At 43.7% G+C, this 19,862-nt stretch overlaps 1 protein-coding gene across 4 annotated transcripts; it reads left to right on the plus strand.

Moving 5' to 3' along the window:
* Positions 1–125: 125 nt before the first annotated feature.
* On the plus strand, positions 126–18,490 carry LOC131202533 (uncharacterized). Of its 4 annotated transcripts, XM_058191639.1 has the most exons (6): positions 126–600; positions 3,996–4,122; positions 8,578–8,902; positions 12,489–12,700; positions 13,708–15,836; positions 17,353–18,490. In XM_058191639.1, the coding sequence occupies exons 3-6, from the start codon at positions 8,648–8,650 to the stop codon at positions 18,435–18,437; spliced, it is 3,681 nt and encodes a 1,226-aa protein (XP_058047622.1). In that variant the 5' UTR covers positions 126–600; positions 3,996–4,122; positions 8,578–8,647; the 3' UTR covers positions 18,438–18,490. The 4 variants fall into 4 exon arrangements, with proteins under 4 accessions (XP_058047622.1, XP_058047625.1, XP_058047623.1 ...); XM_058191642.1 differs by lacking the exon at positions 3,996–4,122; XM_058191640.1 differs by lacking the exon at positions 126–600 and having other exon boundaries at positions 3,705–4,122.
* The last annotated feature ends 1,372 nt before the right edge of the window (positions 18,491–19,862 follow it).

Here is a 19,862-nt window from a genome sequence, read left to right on the forward strand (position 1 = left end):
GGAACAAAAGTTGCCTTCAGAAGTTGTAGGAGTTTCATCACTGGAAGCTTTCAAGAAGAGACTGGACTGCCATCTGTCAGAAATGGTGTAGGGTCTGCTTGGGCGGGGGGTTGGATTAAATGATCTACAAGATCCCTTCTAACTCTGTTAATCTGTAATGAAAGTAATGAAAACTTCCAGCGTTGGAGCATTCACAACTTCTGGAGGCAAGTCGTTCCACTGATTAATTGTTTTCACTGCCAGGAAATTTCTCTTTAGCTCCAGCTTGCTTCTCTCCTTGGAGCAAGTTAGCATTATTCAATCTGGACATGGCACAAAGTCACACACATACCCTGCTTGTGTGACCTCACAAAAGTCGTGGTTGCGAAACATCCCGGTATAAAAGAATTTTTTATCCCGCAGGTGTCACAAAGCTTTTCACTGAATTGTTTAGCAAACTTTCCAAAGCAAAAACACCATCTGCAAGGAGGTGTTAAGCCCTCATTTTGTCTCCCAGCTAAACCGTTTGTCGAGGCAACGCAACAACACAAAGACTGGATGGAACTAGTTCGCACAAGCCAAAGAAACACTTCTCCACACCCTGGCTGGCTTTCCAGAGAGGTAATTCTACATTCCAGACACCCATTCTTTTTTTTTCTTTCTTTCATTCTTTTTTTTAATAAATATTTTTTATTTTTTAACAAAAGAAAACAGAAAACCAACAAGACATAACAAACAGTAACATAAAACATATACTCCTTCTTTACTTCAGCTTGTTTCACTATTCTTTTAATATTTACATTCTTTTCCTCCCTCTCATTTCATTTAATTATACTTCTCTTTTTTGTCCCATTATCCCTTGTTTCTTTATATATTCGCCTTATGGCAATTCATTTTCTTTCCTGCATTTCCATTTTTTTGTATGTGTGTATGTGAGCATTTCACCTTTTTCATCATTTACCATTTCTGATCTCTGGCCGATTATACAATTTTGTTCCACGCTATATAATATTCCATATCTTCTTTTTCTTTTTAACTCCTTTGTTAATTTATCCATCTCAGCACAGTCCATTCTTTTCTTAGCATATCCTTTCATTCATTTCTCTCTCTCTCTCTCTCTTTTGGTGAAAGATACAAATTAAAAAAATAAAATAAAATTGGAACACTCCCTATCCAGAAGAAACAGAATTCTTGCAGGGAAACAAAAGAAAAGAAAGAAAAATGAAAAAGGCGATGCTCAGAGGATACAACAATGTTATGGAAGTTGGTGGAAGGAAGACAGCTCGGTTCGAAAGCCACCCGAGTGAGAAGGAAGGTCCTCGACTATTTTGATATAAAAATATCGGCGGAGTTTTGTTTTATAAAGCTGGAAAATGCCTATAAAAACTGCAGTCAACAGGAACTTCTATCAAATGCGCAGAAAGGGCTTTTGCTAAATCACTTCCTGCCTTCTGGATCGAGCGGGAGTTTTTTTGGCCCTGCATAATCTCTAGAGTCCATTTAGGACAAACAGAGGAAATTCTATTTCTTTTCACATCTGTCAATCAACAGTCTCGGTACCAAGGAAAGCGCTCAAAAACAGACATTTTCTTTGGGATGTGAAATCCCTGCCTGATAAGGAAACAACTCAGGGGTCTGCAAACTTGGCTCTTTTAAGACTTGTGGACTTCAACTCCCAGATGAACCAGTAGTGGGTGGTTATAGGTGGGCCTGCCCACTCGCCTCGGTGCTATGCCGTTCTATTTAGCCACATTTTCTAAGCCGTGTGCATGCGTGCAAGCTATACATGCACGGAAGGCCACACGCTCACATTTTCGGTGCACGGCGAACCAGTGATAAAATTATGTGAAACCCGCCTCTGATGTATCCATGAAGTCATCGGGAGATGCAGGTGATGTTACAGCCTAGCCTAGCATGGATAGTGTTACTTGGTTGGGTAATGAGACATCTGCATGGAAACAACCAAGCTCAGAGAGCATGAAGGACCCCACCTATGCAAAATGTACCGGGAGAGTTAAAAAAAAGGAAAAAGAAAGAAAACAAGGTGAAGAGTTCTTGGCTTTTTCAATAACGAGGACTCCCTGTGTCTTTACCTCACAACTCGGAACTGACATGCTACGTTTGCGATTGTGGTGGCAATGATTAGAGCTCGGGTCTCCAACCTTGGCAACTTGAAGACTTGTGGACTTCAACTCCCAGAGTTCCTCAGCCAGGAAAGCTGGGAGTTGAAGTCCGCAAGTCTTAAAGTTGCCAAGGTTGGAGACCTCTGGATTAGAGCATGTAACTTCAGAATAAAGAGGCCTGCAAGAGGGGAAATCCATGTAGGACATCCGTATCTTCTCCTTCCCAACAGAAATTATAAACACCTCTGTGTGTATAAGAGCCAGATGGGTTCACTCACACAAATTAAATTGAAAGAACAGAAGAGATATATATCTAATCTAGTGAAAAGAAGGATCAAGGGTGACATGATAGCAGAGTTCCAATATCTCAGGGGCTGCAACAAAGAAGAGGGAGTCAAGCTATTCTCCAAAGCACCTGAGGGCAGGACAAGAAGCAATGGGTGGAAACTAATCAAGGAGAAAAGCAACTTAGAACTAAGGAGAAATTTACTGATATTGAGCATAATTAATCAGTGGAACATCTTGACACCAGAAGTTGTGAATGCTCCAGCAATGGAAGTTTTCGAGAAGAGATTGGAGAACCATTTGTCTGAAATGGTATAGGGCTATGATAGCGAACTTATGGCACGCATGCCGGAAGTGGCATCTCTCCAGCCATCGCCTGTTGCTCTTCCGCGTTCTGGCGTGCACATGACAGCTGGCATGCGCGCCAGGGAACTGCTCTACTGGTTTCTGGTGCTCCCATTTTGGCACTTGCTGCTGAAAAGGTTCACCAACACTGGTATAGGGTTTCCTGCTTAAGCAAGGAGTTTGACTAGAAGACTCCCAAGGTCCCTTCCAACTCTGCTACTGTTACATTTCTTAAAGAAATCAACTTCACGTAGTCCAAGGGTCTGCAACCTTAAACACTCAAAGAGCCATTTGGACCCGTTTTCCATAGAAAAAACAACAACACCAGGAGCCACAAAACCTGGGTGGGCATGACCAACTCCACGTCACTCCCTAACCCCAACCCCAACCCCAACCCCAACCCCAACCCCAACCCCAACCCTAACCCCAACCCCAACCCCAACCCCAACCCTAACCCTAACCCCAACCCCAACCCTAACCCCAACCCCAACCCCAACCCCAATCCCAACCCTAACCCTAACCCTAACCCCAACCCTAACCCCAACCCCAACCCCAACCCCAACCCTAACCCTAACCCTAACCCTAACCCCAACCCTAACCCTAACCCTAGCCCTAGCCCTAACCCTAACCCTACCCAGCTGGTCATTAGGGCAGAGACCCGGTTGTTAAAAAACACCGGGAACCATAAAACCCCTTTCTCTCTCTTTCTCTCCCTCTCTCTCTGTATCTCTCTGTCCGCCTCTCTATCTTCCCCTCTCTCCCCCTCTCTCTATAGTTCTCTCTCCCTCTCTCTCTCCCCGCCTCTCTCTGCATCTCTCTCTCTCTCTGTATCTATGTCTTTCTCTCCCCTCTCCTCTCTCGTCTCTGTATCTCTCAGATTTTCAAGGCCAGGTGAGGAGTGACTGGGAGAGGAGGGCGAGGGACGGGGCCAGATAGTGGTGGGACAGGGAGCAGCAGCAGAGGGCCCAAAGAGCCGCATGTGGCTCCAGAGCTGCGGGTTGCTGACCCCTGACTTAGTCCCTTGCCTTCTTTACAATGGCGCCATGATCCTACTTTGCCATTGACAAAGAATGAAATTATCTACATGGAGATCTGGGTTCCATCAACAGGTCTTTCAACTGCTTCCAAGAAATCTGAGGAGCAGAACGGCCCCACCCAAAAAAAATTGTCATTCACAACAACGACGGACCGGAGCCCAAACGTTACCCAGCCCCAGAACTTGTTGTAATCTCATCTCATAACAAGTATCCGGTTTCCTCCCAGGAATAAGTTGGCTTTGTAGAGCCTCGTAAACTTGAGAAGCAGCCAAGCAGATGTTTCTCCGAGTAACCCAGCAACGAGAACACAAGGACCCACATGTCCCAGGTTGCACGGAAAGCCAAAGGAACAGGTGAGCCTGCTTAACAAGGTTTGGACTCTTACTGGTACTTCACCGATTGAGAATTAAGAACAGAAGATAATACAGGAATCAATAAAGGGAGAGCCAGAACAATTCTTACTAGGGATCCCAACAGCAAACTATACAAGTGATATACAATACTTAATACTACACATATTAACAGCAGCACGTATAGCTAACACGCAAAATTGGAAGGAGGAGAACCCGCCAACAGAAGAAGATTTAATTAAGAAAATCCTAGAATGTGCAGAGATGGATAAGCTCACAAAAGAAATCAAAGAAAAAGAGGATACAGAATATTATAAGGTCTGGTGTAGATGGCATGAATGGTTGGAAAATAAGAAAGATAATGACAATTGAACAACAGGGTAAAATGTAGATGAAAAGTAGAATAAGATAGAATTAAAATATGTATAAATAGTAAGAAAGGACCGCTTTGAATAGCTGATAAGAAACAGTGATATGTATATAAATGTTGTATGTTTGTTTTGTGTTCGAACTAAAAAACTTTTTTCAAACTTTTTTACTTACGGGACCGCCTACTGCCACCGCAATGGCGGCTGGCGGCCCCCAGGGGAAGGGCCTTCTTTGTGGGGGCTCCCACCCTCTGGAACGAACTTCCCCCAGGACTTCGACAACTTCCTGACCTTCGGACCTTCCGCCGCGAGCGGAAGACGTATCTATTCTTCCGCGCAGGACTGGCATAGAATTTTTAGAATTTTTATTATTGGGTTTTTAAATTTTAATGGGTTTTATGGTTTTAAATGTATTTTTAGATCGGGGCCAAACTGAATAAGTTTTTTAATTATTGATTTTATTTGTATTGCATTTATCTACTGTTGTTTTTACTTGGCTGTGAACCGCCCTGAGTCCTTCGGGAGAAGGGCGGTATAAAAATTAAATTATTATTATTATTATGAAGAAAATAAACATAGATAAAATAAACAAAATAAAAGGTATTTATTTATAAAAGAAAGGAAGGAAAAGCAAGCTCAGCTCTAGGCTTTTTTCTCATTGGAAGCATCCAGTAGGTTGGAATGAAAGAATTGGAAGGGACTTTGAAGGCCTTGCTTGCCTTCAAACGTTGAGGGTGGTCCATCATCCCTGGAAGCTTTTAAGAAGAGATTGGAGAGCCAATTGCCTAAAATGGTATATTGCCATGATGGCAAATCTACGGCACGCGTGCCACAGGTGGGATGCAGATCCCTTTCTGTGGGCACGCGAGCCATTGCTCCAGTTTAGCTCCACCACGTGTTCGCGCACACCTCCCACCAGCCATCTGGTTTTCGAGTCTCTGCTGTGCATGCATGGGGGGGGGGTATGGTGCATGTGGGATGGCCGCGTGTGCATGTGGGGGGGGGCAGGGCACACATGGGATGGCCATGGGGTGTTCACGTGCACATGCGCAGGGGTGGGGCATGTTGGGGGGGTCACACACGCAGGGGGGAGGCAGGGCACATAACGAGGTCGCACGCACATGGCGGTGGGGTCAGGGGTGAAATGTAAAATTTGTTACTACCAGTTCTGTGGGCATGGCTTGGTGGGGGGGCTTAATGTGACTGGGTGGGCATGGCCAACTTTTTTTTTTACTTTTAAAAGCATTTTTTTCTGCAACCTCTTCGGCCGAAGAGATTATAGAAAAAATGCTTTTAAAAGGCTCCTCTGGCGATCCCAGCTGAGTTGCCTGATCGCCAGAACCCTTTAAAAGCATTTTTTTTAAACATCCTCTTTGGTCGAAGAGATTGTAGAAAAAAGTGCTTTTAAAAGCCTCTGATGATCCCAGCTGAGCCGTGCGATTATCAGAAGTTTGGGTTTTTTTTTACTTTTAAAAGTATTTTTTTGGCCGAAGAAAAAATGCTTTTAAAAGTAAAAAAAACAAAAAACCCTCTGATGATTGTGTGGCTCAGCTGGGCATGGTGGGGTGGGCAGGGATTTTTGCTACCAGTTCTCCGAACCACCCGCCACCATTACTACCGGATCGGGCAATCCGGTCCGAACCGGGAGCATGTCACTCCTGGGTGGGGTGCACAGGGCGCATGTGCACACATTGCATTATGGGTATGTGCACGTGTGTACACACATTCACACATGCATGGATGCACTTTGGGCACTCAGTGTCGAAAAGGTTAGTGATCACTGGTATAGGATCTCCTGCTTGAGTAGGGGGCTGGACTAGGAGACCTCCAAGGTCCCGTTCCTGCTCTGTTATTCTGCTAAATTGAGGTCACTGATTCATATACATGTCTAACTCCAAATTGGAGGTGCTGTCTAGCTGGCAGTTAAATCTCTCCTGTTCCACCCAAGAGAACTGGTATTTATTTATTTATTTATTTATTTATTTATTTATTTATTTATTTATTTATTTATTTATTTATTATTTCAACTTTTATACCGCCCTTCTCCCGAAGGACTCAGGGCGGTTTACAGCCAAGTAAAAACAATAATACAAAAGTTAAGAACAATTTTAAAAAACTAATTTTAAATTGGCCGAAATGTAAAAATTTATTTATTTATTTATTTATTTATTTATTTATTTATTTATTTATTTATTTATTTATTCGATTTTTATACCGCCCTTCTCCCGAAGGACTCAGGGCGGTGAAATTTACTAAAACCCATTAAAAAAACTAATTAAAACTTGGATTATTGTAATGCTCTCTACATGGGGCTCCCCTTGAGGTGCACCCGGAGGCTTCAGTTAGTCCAGAATGCAGCTGCGCGGGTGATAGAGGGAGCTACTCATAGCTCCCATGTAACACCGCTCCTGCGCAGACTGCACTGGCTGCCTGTGGTCTTTCGGGTGCACTTTAAGGTTTTGGTCACTACCTTTAAAGCGCTCATGGCTTAGGGCCCGGGTACTTACGGGACCGCCTACTGTTACCTCATGCCTCCCACCAACCCATACGCTCACACAGAGAGGGACTTCTCAGGGTGCCATCCACCAAACAATGTCAGCTGGCGGCCCCCAGGGGAAGATCCTTCTCTGTGGGGGCTCCTACCCTCTGGAACGAACTTCCCCCTGGTTTGCGCCAAATATCTGACCTTCGGACCTTCCGCTGCGAACTGAAAACACATTTATTTATTCGCGCGGGGCTGGCTTAAATTTTGTTGGTTTTTTAAATTTATATTATGAATTTTAATGGGTTTTTAGAATTTTAAACGTTTTTAAAGTCTTAGGCCAATCGTGTAATAAGTTTTTTAATTCTTGTTTTAATTGTATATTGTATTGTTTGTTTTTATTCTGGCTGTACACCGCCTCTTCCTTCAGGAGAAGGGCAGTATAGAAATCTAATAAATAATAATAATAATAATAATAATAATAATAATAATAATAATAATAATAATAATAATAATAATAATAATAATAATAATAATAATAAAAACTATTAGGCTAGTCCTGCTCGATGAACTAAAAGAGCCTTCAGCTCACGCCGGAAGGCTCGGAGGTCAGAGAGTATAGGATTTAGGTATAGGATTTCACCTGATAGAAGTGGCCTTTTCAGAAAAAGGGAGATGGAGGGGGCAGGTGGGGAAGACAGGGACGGAGGGAAGGAGAGGAAGAGAGACAGAGAGAGAGAGACAGAGAGAGAGAGAAAGAGACAGAGAGAGAAAGAGACAGAGAGAGAGAGAGAGACAGAAAGACAGACAGAGAGAAAGAGTTGGAGAGAGAAAGAGAGGGAGGGAGGGAGGGAGGGAGAGACAGTGAGACAGTGAGACAGAGAGAGAGAGAGAGAAAGAGATGGAGAGAGAAAGGGAGGGAGGGAGGGAGAGAGAGGGAGAGAGAGAGGGAGGGAGGGAGAGAGAGAGAGAGAGAGAGAGAGAGACTGTCAACCACTGAAGGAAGCAGGTTACTTTAGAGATCACCTCATCTGTATTTTTTTATTAGTTTGTCAAACATGTACAAAATAGCAAGTATCAATATAAACGATGGATATGAACGAAATAAATGAATACAAATAAATGCGGACGGTAGGACAGGGACGGTAGGCACGCTGGTGCGCTTATGCACACCCCCTTTACGGACCTCTGAGGAATGGAGTGAGGTCCACAGTAGACAGTTGAAGGTTGAAGCTGTGGGAACTTGAGGATGTAACAACGGACTCGGGTAGAGCGTTCCATGGGGTTGACCGCCCTGTTGCTGACGTCGTATTTTCAGCAGTCAAGTTTGGAGCGGTTTACCTTGAGTTTGTATCGATTGTTTGCCCATTTATTATTGAGGTGGAAGCTGGAGTCGTCGCTGATAGGTAAGATGTTGTAGCAGACTATTTTGTGTACTGTGCTTAGATCATACCGCATTTCTGAAGTGAAATGTGAGTGCCTGCTTTGTTTTGAAGACGATTACAATTTTGCAGATCAGTCACCACATGGATCAAAGGTTCATTGTCCGGTTGTTGAGATCTTTATGGGTTTTCCGCATAATCTCGAACCTGCTTTACCGTTCCTCAGGTCAGATCTGCCGTGTTAAGATAGTTTCTCTTCTCCCACAACTGGATGGATGCCTCAACCAACCCCATGAATGATGGCCTTCAACATCTACCTGGCCTTTCCTTTGCTGCCGGGGAAACAGGTTCTGACAGCCTTCTCCTTGAATGTCCTTCTCTGGATGTTCCTCGTCTTCGCTGGGATTTCCCTCGTCGTCAAGGAACCGCATCGCACGTGTGAAGATGTACAGATCCTTCAAGGAGTTGCGGGAAGAAGGACAGTCGTTGGGAAAACGTTCTCTTATCCCTTGTCCCTGTTTGCCTGCCAAGGAAAAATAAGGTACTATGAGGTAAATGCTCCTTTAGAAGACCAGCGAGAGTCGAATTGATAAAGCCATGTTTGAGGATGAAATGGTCTTACTTAACTGTGGTTGCTGGAAAACAGAAGGGTTGTAGCGGTGGTGATGGGAGAGACCATTTCTCTTCCAGGGTTTCAATAGGGGTGGGGCTGCTGGGGGTTTGCAGGGGTTCGGGAGAACCGCTAGCTAAGATTCTGTGCAGCTGGGAGAACCCCCAAATCCGACTCCTGGCTGGCCCCTCCCACCCCTCCCCTTCCTTCCCAAGAGTCCCAATGCAGCCCATTTTGGATGCAGATAAGGGCAGGGCGCGCACAGAGGCTCTGGGAGGGCAAAAAAACAGGCCTACCGGAAGTTTGGGAAGGCCGGAAACGGGCCCGTTTCTAACCTCCAAAGGGCCTCCGGAGCCCGGGGAGACCGTTTTCACCCTCCTGGAGAATTGAGGAAAGACTCCAGAGTCCGGGGAGGGCAAAAATGCTCCCCCCCTGCTGTGGTGCAGGAGGCTAACTAGGCCACGCCCACCATGGCCACGCCCACCCAGCAACCAGGCAGAGAACTCCTTGCTAAAAATTTTGAAGCCCCTCCCCTATTCTATTCTATTCTATTCTATTCTATTCTATTCTATTCTATTCTATTCTATTCTATTCTGTTCTGTTCTGTTCTATTCTTTCTTCCAATATCTATCCTATCCTATCCTATCCTATCCTATCCTATCCTATCCTATCCTATCCTATCCTCTCCTCTCCTCTCCTCTCCTCTCCTCTCCTCTCCCCTCCTCTTCTCCTCTCTTCTATTCTATTCTATTCTATTCTATTCTATTCTATTCTATTCTATTCTATTCTTTCTTCCAATATCTATCCTATCCTATCCTATCCTATGCTATCCTATCCTATCCTATCCTATCCTATCCTATCCTATCCTATCCTATCCTATCTCTCCTCTCCTCTCCTCCTCTCCTCTCCTCTCCCCTCCTCTTCTCCTCTCTTCTATATGTCTATTCTATTCTATTCTATTCTATTCTATTCTATTCTATTCTATTCTATTCTATTCTATTCTATTCTATTCTATTCTATTCTTTCTTCCAATATCTATCCTATCCTATCCTATCCTATCCTATCCTATCCTATCCTATCCTATCCTATCCTATCCTATTTTTATTCAGCTTGCTGGGTACCTGTCAGTCTATTACAACATCTCACCGATACAACCGCCTAACAACTCAGAGTGTATAAACACCATTATTTTTGTCTGTGTTCTACCATTTCGACAGCAAATCTAATATGTCATTGAATTGGAAATAAGCCCAGCTGTGTTTCCTTGAGGCGTAGAGCAGATCTATTGCTTCCAAACATCTGAGGTATTTGCCACGCCTTCATTCAACACAATAGTTAAGAGCAGGGTTGAAATCCAGCAGGTTCTGACAGGTTCTGGGGAACCGGTAGCAGAAATTTTTAGCAGTTGGGAGAACTGGCAAATGCCACCTCTGGCTGGCCCAAGGAGTGGGGAGGGAATGGGGATTTTGCAATATCCTTCCCCTGCCACCCCCACCAAGCCACGCCCACCAAGCCACACCCACGGAACCGGTAGTAAAAAAATTTGGATTTCACCACTGGCTAAGAGCGTTTGATCTTTCCGGGAAATCAAATATACGGGAGAGGGTGATATGCTGTTGGGTTAGAACTGGGACTGGAATCATCGAATTTGCTCTCTTTGAAGCTCACGAAATGAGTTTGTACCGCAGGAAGTCCGTGATATCCAACTACAATTGAGGCCAGGATTTCCTGTTCAAATCTGCATTGGTTTATCAAATTGTAAAATATAAATAAAATAATGGGAGAATAGCAGTGGTGAAATCCATTTTTTTTTTACTACCGGTTTTGTGGGCGTGGCTTGGTGGGCATGGCAAGGGAAGGATACTGCAAAATCTCCATTTCCACTCTACTCCAGGGGAAGGACATTGCAAAATCCCCATTCTCTCCCCGCTTCTGGGGGAAGGATACTGCAAAATCCCCATTCCCACCCCACTCTGGGACCAGCCAGAGGTGGTATTTGCCGGTTCTTCTAACTACTCAAAATTTCCGCTATCGGTTCTCCAGAATCCGTCAGAACTTGCTGGATTTCACCCCTAAAAAATAGGAGAGGAGAAGTGGGGAAGAGGAAAAAGAGTAGAGTAAAAAGGAATAGAAAGAGTGGAGCATTGACTTCCGACTGTTTTTAGCAGAGTAATATAAGGTTAATACAGGGGTGGGATTTAGCCGGTTGAGACCGGTTCGGAAGAACCGGTAGTTGTAACCTGCGGGTGGGCCCGCCCCCGCCCATCCGCCCAGGCGCTATGCCGTCCTATTTAGCCATGATTTTTAAGCCATGTGCAAACCACATGCACAATCAAAGTACATGCATAGAAGGCTGTATGCACACATAGTAGGTGGGCAAGCAAACGAAGTGATTCTCACATATTCAATTCTGGGTGAACCAGTTGTTAAAAATGTGAAGCCCACCTCTGGGTTAATAACATACAGCCTTAACTTTTTTTCCATCTTTTGCATAATAATGTACGGGTAGTCCTCAACATATGACCACAGCTGAGGCCAAAAAAGCGAGACGTTTGTTAAGTGAGTTTCACCCCATTTTACCACGTTTCTTGCCACGGTTGTTAAGCGAATCACTGCCATTGTTATGCAAGTCACATGGTTGTTAAGGGAATCTGGCTCCCCCGTTGACTTTTCCTTGTCAGAAGTTCGCAAAAGGGGATCACATGACCCCGGGACACAGCGACCGTCATAAATATGAACCAGTTGCGAAACATCTGAATTTTGATCACATGATTATGGGGATGCTACAAAAGTCGTAACTGTGAAAAACGGTCCTAAGCAGTGGTGGTGCCGGTTCGGACAAACCGGTTCGGGCAAACCGGTAGTTCAAACAATCAGCTGGCTCCGCCCTGTCCTGTCCTATATTTCCTTCTTTGTGGCTGATTCGCGCAGCACAGCTGATTTTCGCACCTCCACTGTTCTATTTACCGGCGCTGCCTTAGAAGATAAGCAGCTGAGCTTCACATTGCTGTATGTTGATCGCTGCATGCAAGCGTGTTAGGTACACATCAGCGAAGCCCGCCTGCGTTCGCAAAACGCCTGCTCACAAACGTGGGCCTCTGGTGGCTCAACAGACTAAGCAGTCTGTTATTAATACAGCTGCTTGCAATTACTGCAGGTTCAAGTCCCACCAGGCCCAAGGTTGACTCAGCCTTCCATCCTTTATAAGGTAGGTAAAATGAGGACCCAGATTGTTGGGGGGGCAATAAAAGTTGACTTTGTATATAATATACAAATGGATGAAGACTATTGCTTAACACAGTGTAAGCCGCCCTGAGTCTTCGGAGAAGGGCGGGATATAAATGCAAATAAAACAACAACAACAAAAAACTGGTTGTTAAACCAGTTGCAGCCCACCACTGGTCCTAAGTCACTGTTTTCATTACTGTTGTAACTTCATGTTGTAAGTGCATAACATTTCTAATGGCATGGTTTTGAGTGACAGCCTTGCTGCCTCTTATATGACGCATGTGATTATTGTTGTCTAGATCACTCTGGCTGACGATTCAACTTTGTCAAAATGGTTAGAATATAGTATTTCCTCCACAAATACGCACGAAGGGATGCCGTTGACGGGCGAGAAGAGCAAGGAATTTCACCTGACCGTTGTCGCCCATGGCGAGGCGTGTGAAATTCCAACCACAAAGGCAGATGTTACATTCCACGGTCAAGATCGCCTTTGCGTCCATGCGAAGAACATGTAAGTTGCGCCGACATGTAGGGACGATGAATTTTGAACATCTTGATATGGATTTATTTTCAAATACCTACAACATTGGCTTCAAAAGTGCTTTTTCAGGAAGCAAGTGGACTTTCTTGTTTTTTCTTTTGAAGACGTTTCGCTTCTCGTCCCAGAAGCTTCTTCAGCTCTGACTGGATGGTGGGGAATGGAAGGGTTTATATTCCTTGCAGACAGCTGGTCATTTGCATTTTTTTAGAGGGTCGTTGAAGCCCTTGGAGGTTTATCTGTATCTTCAGGGTTACCTGAGTGGTGCAAATGATTCCTGTAGTCTGCAATTTTTTTCCCTCTGGAAATCCATTCCTACTCCCACACCATTCCAAGGATGTTCATCCCAAATTGTATAGCTAAAAGTCTGTAGAATAGAATAGAATAGAATAGAATAGAATAGAATAGAATAGAATAGAATAGAATAGAATAGAATAGAATTTTTTATTGGACAAGAGTGGAGGGAATGGAGATTTTGCAGTATCCTTCTCCAGGAGTGGGGTGGGAATGGAGATTTTATAGTATCCTTCCCCTGCCACGCCCACCAAGCCACACCATGGCCACCAAGCCATGCCCACAGAACTGGTAGTAAAAAAAATGAATTTTACCCCTGATCTATCTATCTATCTATCTATCTATCTATTTATCTATCTATCTATCTATATTTGTTTTCTGAGGTTTTCGCGGGTGTTTGTATCTAGGTCTTTGGTTATTTGGGTTTTCTCCCACGTGCTTCTAGGAGCACGAAGCTGTAAACACCAGCCTGAAGATGACGAATGAGACTTCATCAAAACGTCACCAAGACACTTCCAATTTTACATGGGAGAAAACCCGAATAACCAAAGACCGACCTACATACATACATACATACATACATACATATATATATAATGTCGAGCAGATCTGAAAAATGTTAAATTATAATTCCATGTTTTAAAAGGTGTCCGTCTTTTAACAGTATTGGTTTTGGGGGCTTTCAGTATTTGTTCTGGAAGTTGGCATGCCGAACATGTTTCTAGCACCTTCGCCGAGATCGTACTTCGAACAGATCACACTCCAGAAATTAAAGAACAACTCAATCTGATTTGCACCATGGCAGAATATCTCCACTTGGATCCTTCCTCACTTACGCTTATCCCAGTCGAAGACTCCCTAAATAAATATTTTCAGAGTCTAACCGTATTGGCTGAGGGTATCAGATACATCAACTCTACTAAAAGCCATCATGTAGGACTCTGTTGGCCAGTTGGGTTCGGGGTGTTTGCGATGCTGTCTGAATTGGTGCGAGTTCTGAGCCACAGTGTCGAGTCGGACAGCCTCTCGCAGCTTCTGGGCTACGAAATTGTCGGCTGGAGAGTCCTTAAACAAGGTTATGAAAAAAGAAACCCCAACAAGTGGCAGAAGAGGAAAATGGCCACCCCGAAACCTACGTGGAGACCAACCCAAACTCAGAATTACACAGTTTTAATAGCTGCTGTGCCAGAGACACATTCAGTGAAGTCCGAAGCAAGTTCATCACTTGTCAATAAAACCACTTCCTCTGTTATCCATCCTTACGTGGACAACAACTTCAGTACACAACCTGTAACGGTCAATATGGATTTGGAGACCCCTCAGGTCTCCAAATCTACCACGTTTCACTATCTCTCTTCTGAACTTTCGCCTTCCTTGATGCTAAGCTCAGTAGAATTTGAGGAGAAAGGGACTTTTGAAACCCCACCAATATCAGAGCACCTATTGTATGAAGCATCGCTAGATACTTCAACACAAGAGGATTTTCCCACAACTCAAAAATATGAACCAAAGGATAATTCCAAATTCTATTACTTCAACTCGTTCGTGCCTGTGACCAAAAGTCGTTTCTCAAACTCTGTTCACCACCCAAGGGACAGTTTACCAGAAGAAATGTCTTCTACATTATCATCTTTAGAATTTTTCTCAGGAGAATTAAGAAACCTAAGTGACCATAGCCTGTTCATGCATCGAACAGCATCTGGATTTAAATCTGGAGAAGTCATTTCTATAATCAAACTTTCTCTGCCTTCCATGGTGACGTTAGCACATTTAAGGACACCATCTTCATCATCATCATCTGAACTGTCATTTTCTAGTGTTGCAATATCTCTGCTCTTCTTACATGACAGCTATCAGAATCCAAAATTACTTAATGTCTACAATTCTGTCTCAGAGACTTTTATAATATTAGCACCAATGAAGGAGATAGACGTTTCTGAATGGATCACAAGCTCCATCTCAACCAACACCCCATCAATATTTGACGCCATCATTACAAATGATGATTTTGATCCCAAACCTGGTTCTCCGTCCAATGGAAGCCCAACTCAATTATATTACCGTAGTAATGATGTAACATCATCAGAACATTCCACAGATGCGTTAAATAACAGCGCTTTCTTCTCCAGTAAAACTCTACTAACATTTAGCCTCCTGTCTAAATCAATTAGCAACCCCATGCTTTTTCCTTCTTTCTCCTTATCGGTTCCAGTGGAATTGACATTATTGTTTGGATCTAGTAATGTATCCCTGATGGAAAAATTGCCCAAGGGAAGACAGGTTAGCTCAGATCGAATGAACACCCGTGAATCTTTTACGATTCCGTTAACTTACAGATTTGTTACAACAGGAAACAGCATTTTAGTAGTTACGAAAACTGAAACGGACACTTCCCTGTGGATAAAAGGAGCAACTCTGTTTTATATCACAACATCTAGTGCTGTTATCTTAAGCGGTGGATTTTTTAATCAAGGAGAGAGGTCTCATAGAAAAAGTCAAGCATTGGAATCGCTCTCTTACGGATCTTCATGGATTACTTCCCCTCTAGAATTTGCTAAGACCTCCAGTTTTTATTTTTCTACAAATCAACGTGACTCTATCCGCAATTTAGTTCGGACGCCCGTGTTAGAACCCGATGCCTTGCAACTGGATACAAACGATTTAAGTTTGGAAAGCTCGTTTGGAACCAAAACGAATGTCCAAATTACAGCGGATATTGTCTCAAAATTGAAAGAAGTGGCCGTTGTTTTCAGCCGCAAAGGTGTATCCATAGAGAACGGACTTCATGCCACTACTACGTACCAGAAAACACAAAGTAAGTCATGGATGTTAATTAGTTCAGGTAGTCCTTAATCTATGACCACCATCGAACCCAAAATTTATGTTGTTGAGCAAGACACCCCCCGTTTTACAATCTTGTGGTTAAGTGAACCACTGTGGTTGTTGAATTGGTCACACGGTTGTGACCAGTGAATCTGGCTTCCCCGTTGATTTTGCTCATGAAAAGGTTACAAAAGGGGGGAATTGCGTGACCATCATAAATGTGAATCTGTTGTCAAGCATCCAAATGCAGGGATGCTACAATGGTTCTAAGTATGAAAAATGGTCATAAGTACCATTGTAACTTTGGTCATTAAACAAACTGTCATAAGTCGAGGACTACCTGTATTTTTAATACATGTCTTGCCTCCAGGAACTAAGTACCACTGCAAGGTACCACAGCAATACAAAACTATTCAGAAAGCACATTTGAACTCTTAAAAGTCCTATCAATAGCTTGGAAATACGGAGCTTTCAATATCAAACCGTGGTCCATCTCTTTCTAGCCAAGTCAACTACAGGCATCTAGAAAGAGCCCAGTGACACAAGTTGCCTTCTTCATCGTTGGATAGATTGCTTCTCCCGAAGGTTCTTTTTCAAGAGGCAACTGGATTTTCTAGCTTTCTGGACTCTTCAGCTTCCAGAACTGAAGATGCTTCTTGGATGAGAAGAGAAACGTCTTCAAAGAAAAACACGAAAGTCCAGTTGCCTCTTGAAAAAAAGGACCTGGATGACTGAGAATCTAATTCACACACCGTATAGAATATTTTAACTTACTGCACCTGTGTATGGTTTGCCAATTGCACAGTGGCTGATAGGACAGCACTCCAGAGGGTCAACGTCATTGCCCAGAGGGTCATTGGTTGCCTTCTCCCCTCTTTGGAAGAGCTTTATAGCTCCCGCTGCCTTAAGAAAGTTCAAAACATTCTTAAAGCTTCCATCTCCTGTTTACACCTTTTTTTTTGTTGAACTATTACCATCTGGCAGACTGTACAGGGCAATAAAAACAACAGCAAATAGGCTGAAAAACAGCTTCTATCCCAGGGCAGTAACTATATTGAAGTCTACTGTACAGTGCAATATTAATGGGCCTCTGGTGGCTCAGCAGACTAAGTCTGTCTGTTATTAACACAGCTGCTTGCAATTACTGCAAGTTCAAGTCCCCACCAGGCCCAAGGTTGACTCAGCCTTCCATCCTTTATAAGATAGGTAAAATGAGGACCCAGATTGTTGGGGGCAATAAAAGTTGACTTTGTATATAAATATACAAATAGGATGAAGACTATTGCTTAACACAGTGTAAGCCGCCCTGAGTCTTCGGAGAAGGGCGGGATATAAATTCAAATTTTAAAAAAATGCAATATCAGGGGTTTTCAATTCAATTGTATAGAATGTGAAGGATGCGTGTTTGTGTTTTATTTTTATAGTTATAATATACACTGAAGATGACATTTAATTTCGTTGTACGAGGTGCAATGACAATAAAGTAAACTTAACTCATTTTTATTCAGGTCAGCCAAACACCCCGCCCAGGGTCATTCACGCCATTAAGTGGATCGCAGCAACAGTCGGACACGAGTTCTCGTTTTCAATACCGCCAGAGACATTTCACGACCAAGAAGACGGGAATTCAACTCAACTGACCCTCGGAATGAACTCCGTCGACGGCTCACCGACAGATCCAGAAAGCTGGTTACAATTTAATGCCAGGGATCAAAGTATGTATGGTTACCCGCTTGATGTTGATTTCCAGTATCCCCCTCAGGAGTTTTTACTCTTTGCCATAGATTCGGGGGGATTAAAGACCGAAGATAAATTCGTCGTAGAAATATTCAAACCAACTATTATCCCGTGCCACCTTTATACGGTCATCGCAACCAATAGCTACCACTCGTTCCTGAAAAACAGAAGCAGGATTCACTTCTTTTTAAAGAAACTTTCCGATTATTTGTGGGTGGAGAGTCCTAGGGATGTGGTCCTGCTTCATCTCAAATGTGGGTCCGCCGTGTTCACGTGGTACAACAAATTGTTTTGCCCAAAGACTGAGAAATGCGCCAGAGATGACATCCAGAGTGTGCTCACCAAACTAGGAAGACCTGGGGAAGACGTCCATCCAGATTTCGCCGAGGCCATGTTGCCAGAATTCACAATTGAACAAATCGGAGAGCTGGGATACACTGGGATTTGCTTGCCCACGACAAAACCAACAAACGAGTCTGTAGTGTTCAACAGGACTGTCACTGGGTTTATAGGCAGCAACTGTTGGATAACAAACGCACTCTTGGCCTTGTTAGTTGCTGTTTGTTCCACAACTCTAGCGTTCCTGATAGTTGTCCATTGTCAGAAGTATCGAAAGAAAACATTTCAACCGCAGTGTTCACCTTCCTGTGGCCACATCGACTTCAAGATGGATACGCTGACTTCTCGCAAATCTCCTCTACTGGAAGAGGATGTACCTCCATCAACTCGGTTACCCGCGTCAATGGTTTCTCAACAGCGTTCCTTTAGACCGCATCCACCTCTGGTGATCTCAAGGCTTCCATCTCCTCCAAAATATAGACTTCCGCCATTGTATGGAAGAACAGATCATGGATGATCCTACTAGCTTGTTCCGGTGCAAGTCTATTCTCATTTATTTATTAAATTTATACGTTGCTCTATCTTGCGATCCAAAGCGAGTCTATGTAAAAGTCTAACTGAAATCTGTAATTCATTTCTTCTTTTTATACCTTCTAGCCCAGGGGTTACAAACTCAATTTCATTGAGGGATGCATCAGGGCTGTGGTTGACTGGTGGGCGTGGTCAGTTTGACACTTCTCAACTGCTGGCATGTTTCCTCTTCACACTGGGTAGACCAAGCTGAAGCCATGCTGGCAGGCCCCTGTTGTGACCAAGGCTCAACTAGTGATTACTAAACACAATTCAGTCAACAAACTTATTTTATTAAAACAGCTGAGAATTCATTCATTCTCAGCTTCGTCCAAAACAAAACCACCAACCTTTAATGTGTTTCGCAACCTGCCAAAGGCTTTTCTTGGCAAAACCCCCACAAAGTTCAAGAGATGCTGACAAGAAAGCAATGGAATCAATGTTGCTTTTCTACCAAGAACCCAACGGCTCGTTGCTACTCTTTTAAGCCTTATGGGAGGGGCCAATTATCTTCTGGCCTTACTCCCGAGTCATCATTTTTGCTTCAGCTGTTCTTGCCTCATGACAGCTCTTCGCATGCGTGCGCTAGGAACAGGCTCCTCCTGTTCCTCTGCCTCTCTGCTGTCCACCTTTGGAGGCTCTGGATTCCGGGCATCGCTCCCAGATGGCCCTGGCCCCATCTCTGCCTCTGATGCAGAGCCCTCATCCAGACCTTCCCGACTCCAGGACTGGCCCATTGTCCTCCCCAGCCTCCTGACTGTCTGACTCCGTTGCCAAGTCCGCAGGCTGCTGGCGGACCACAACAGCCCCTTAAGATTTTCCAGGATGGTCCCGTGGGCTGGATCAGACCACATCATGGGCCAGATCCAGCCAGCGGTCCTTGTATTTGACACCCCTATTCTAGGCATAAAGAAATTGACCGGGTTTTTTTTCTGCAAAAAGTTCCCCATATAATTAATTATACATTTGGATATGTTATTCAAAATGTTGTGATAAAAAACGCGTAGCTAACCAAGAACCTTAGCAATAACCGTTTCCCCCACCCCACTCCTTCGATAGGTTGGGATAGTTGTTCCATATTTTGGTCACCAGTGGAGTATTACATACCTGTTCTTGGTCAGCAAAGATGGAGCTAACAGGAATAACTTCCTGCATAACTTGTGTCTGGGTTGTGATAATAGCATCCTTTGTAGGCAAAGGCACCGAGACGATAATATCTATTTTATAGTGTTTAACAAGGGGAGACTGCCACTTTAGACATGCCCATTAGTGGAGCCCTCGTTGTTAGAGGTGGTATTTATTAATCAAATTGATAAATTTGATTAATGTATCTCACCAAAGGTGACGAACGAGAATTAGAACAAGAAATAAA

This window comes from Ahaetulla prasina, chromosome 7 (assembly GCF_028640845.1).
Source record: "Ahaetulla prasina isolate Xishuangbanna chromosome 7, ASM2864084v1, whole genome shotgun sequence".
Lineage (NCBI taxonomy): Eukaryota > Metazoa > Chordata > Lepidosauria > Squamata > Colubridae > Ahaetulla > Ahaetulla prasina.

Bases quoted from the DNA above. Each gene is read 5' to 3' on its own strand.
- LOC131202533 (XM_058191639.1), top strand. From the start codon at position 8,648: ATGATGGCCTTCAACATCTACCTGGCCTTTCCTTTGCTGCCGGGGAAA. The intron at 8,903-12,488 runs GTAAATGCTCCT...ATTGTTGTCTAG, and splicing joins GAAAAATAAGGTACTATGAG to ATCACTCTGGCTGACGATTC. The intron at 15,837-17,352 runs GTAAGTCATGGA...ATTTTTATTCAG, and splicing joins TACGTACCAGAAAACACAAA to GTCAGCCAAACACCCCGCCC.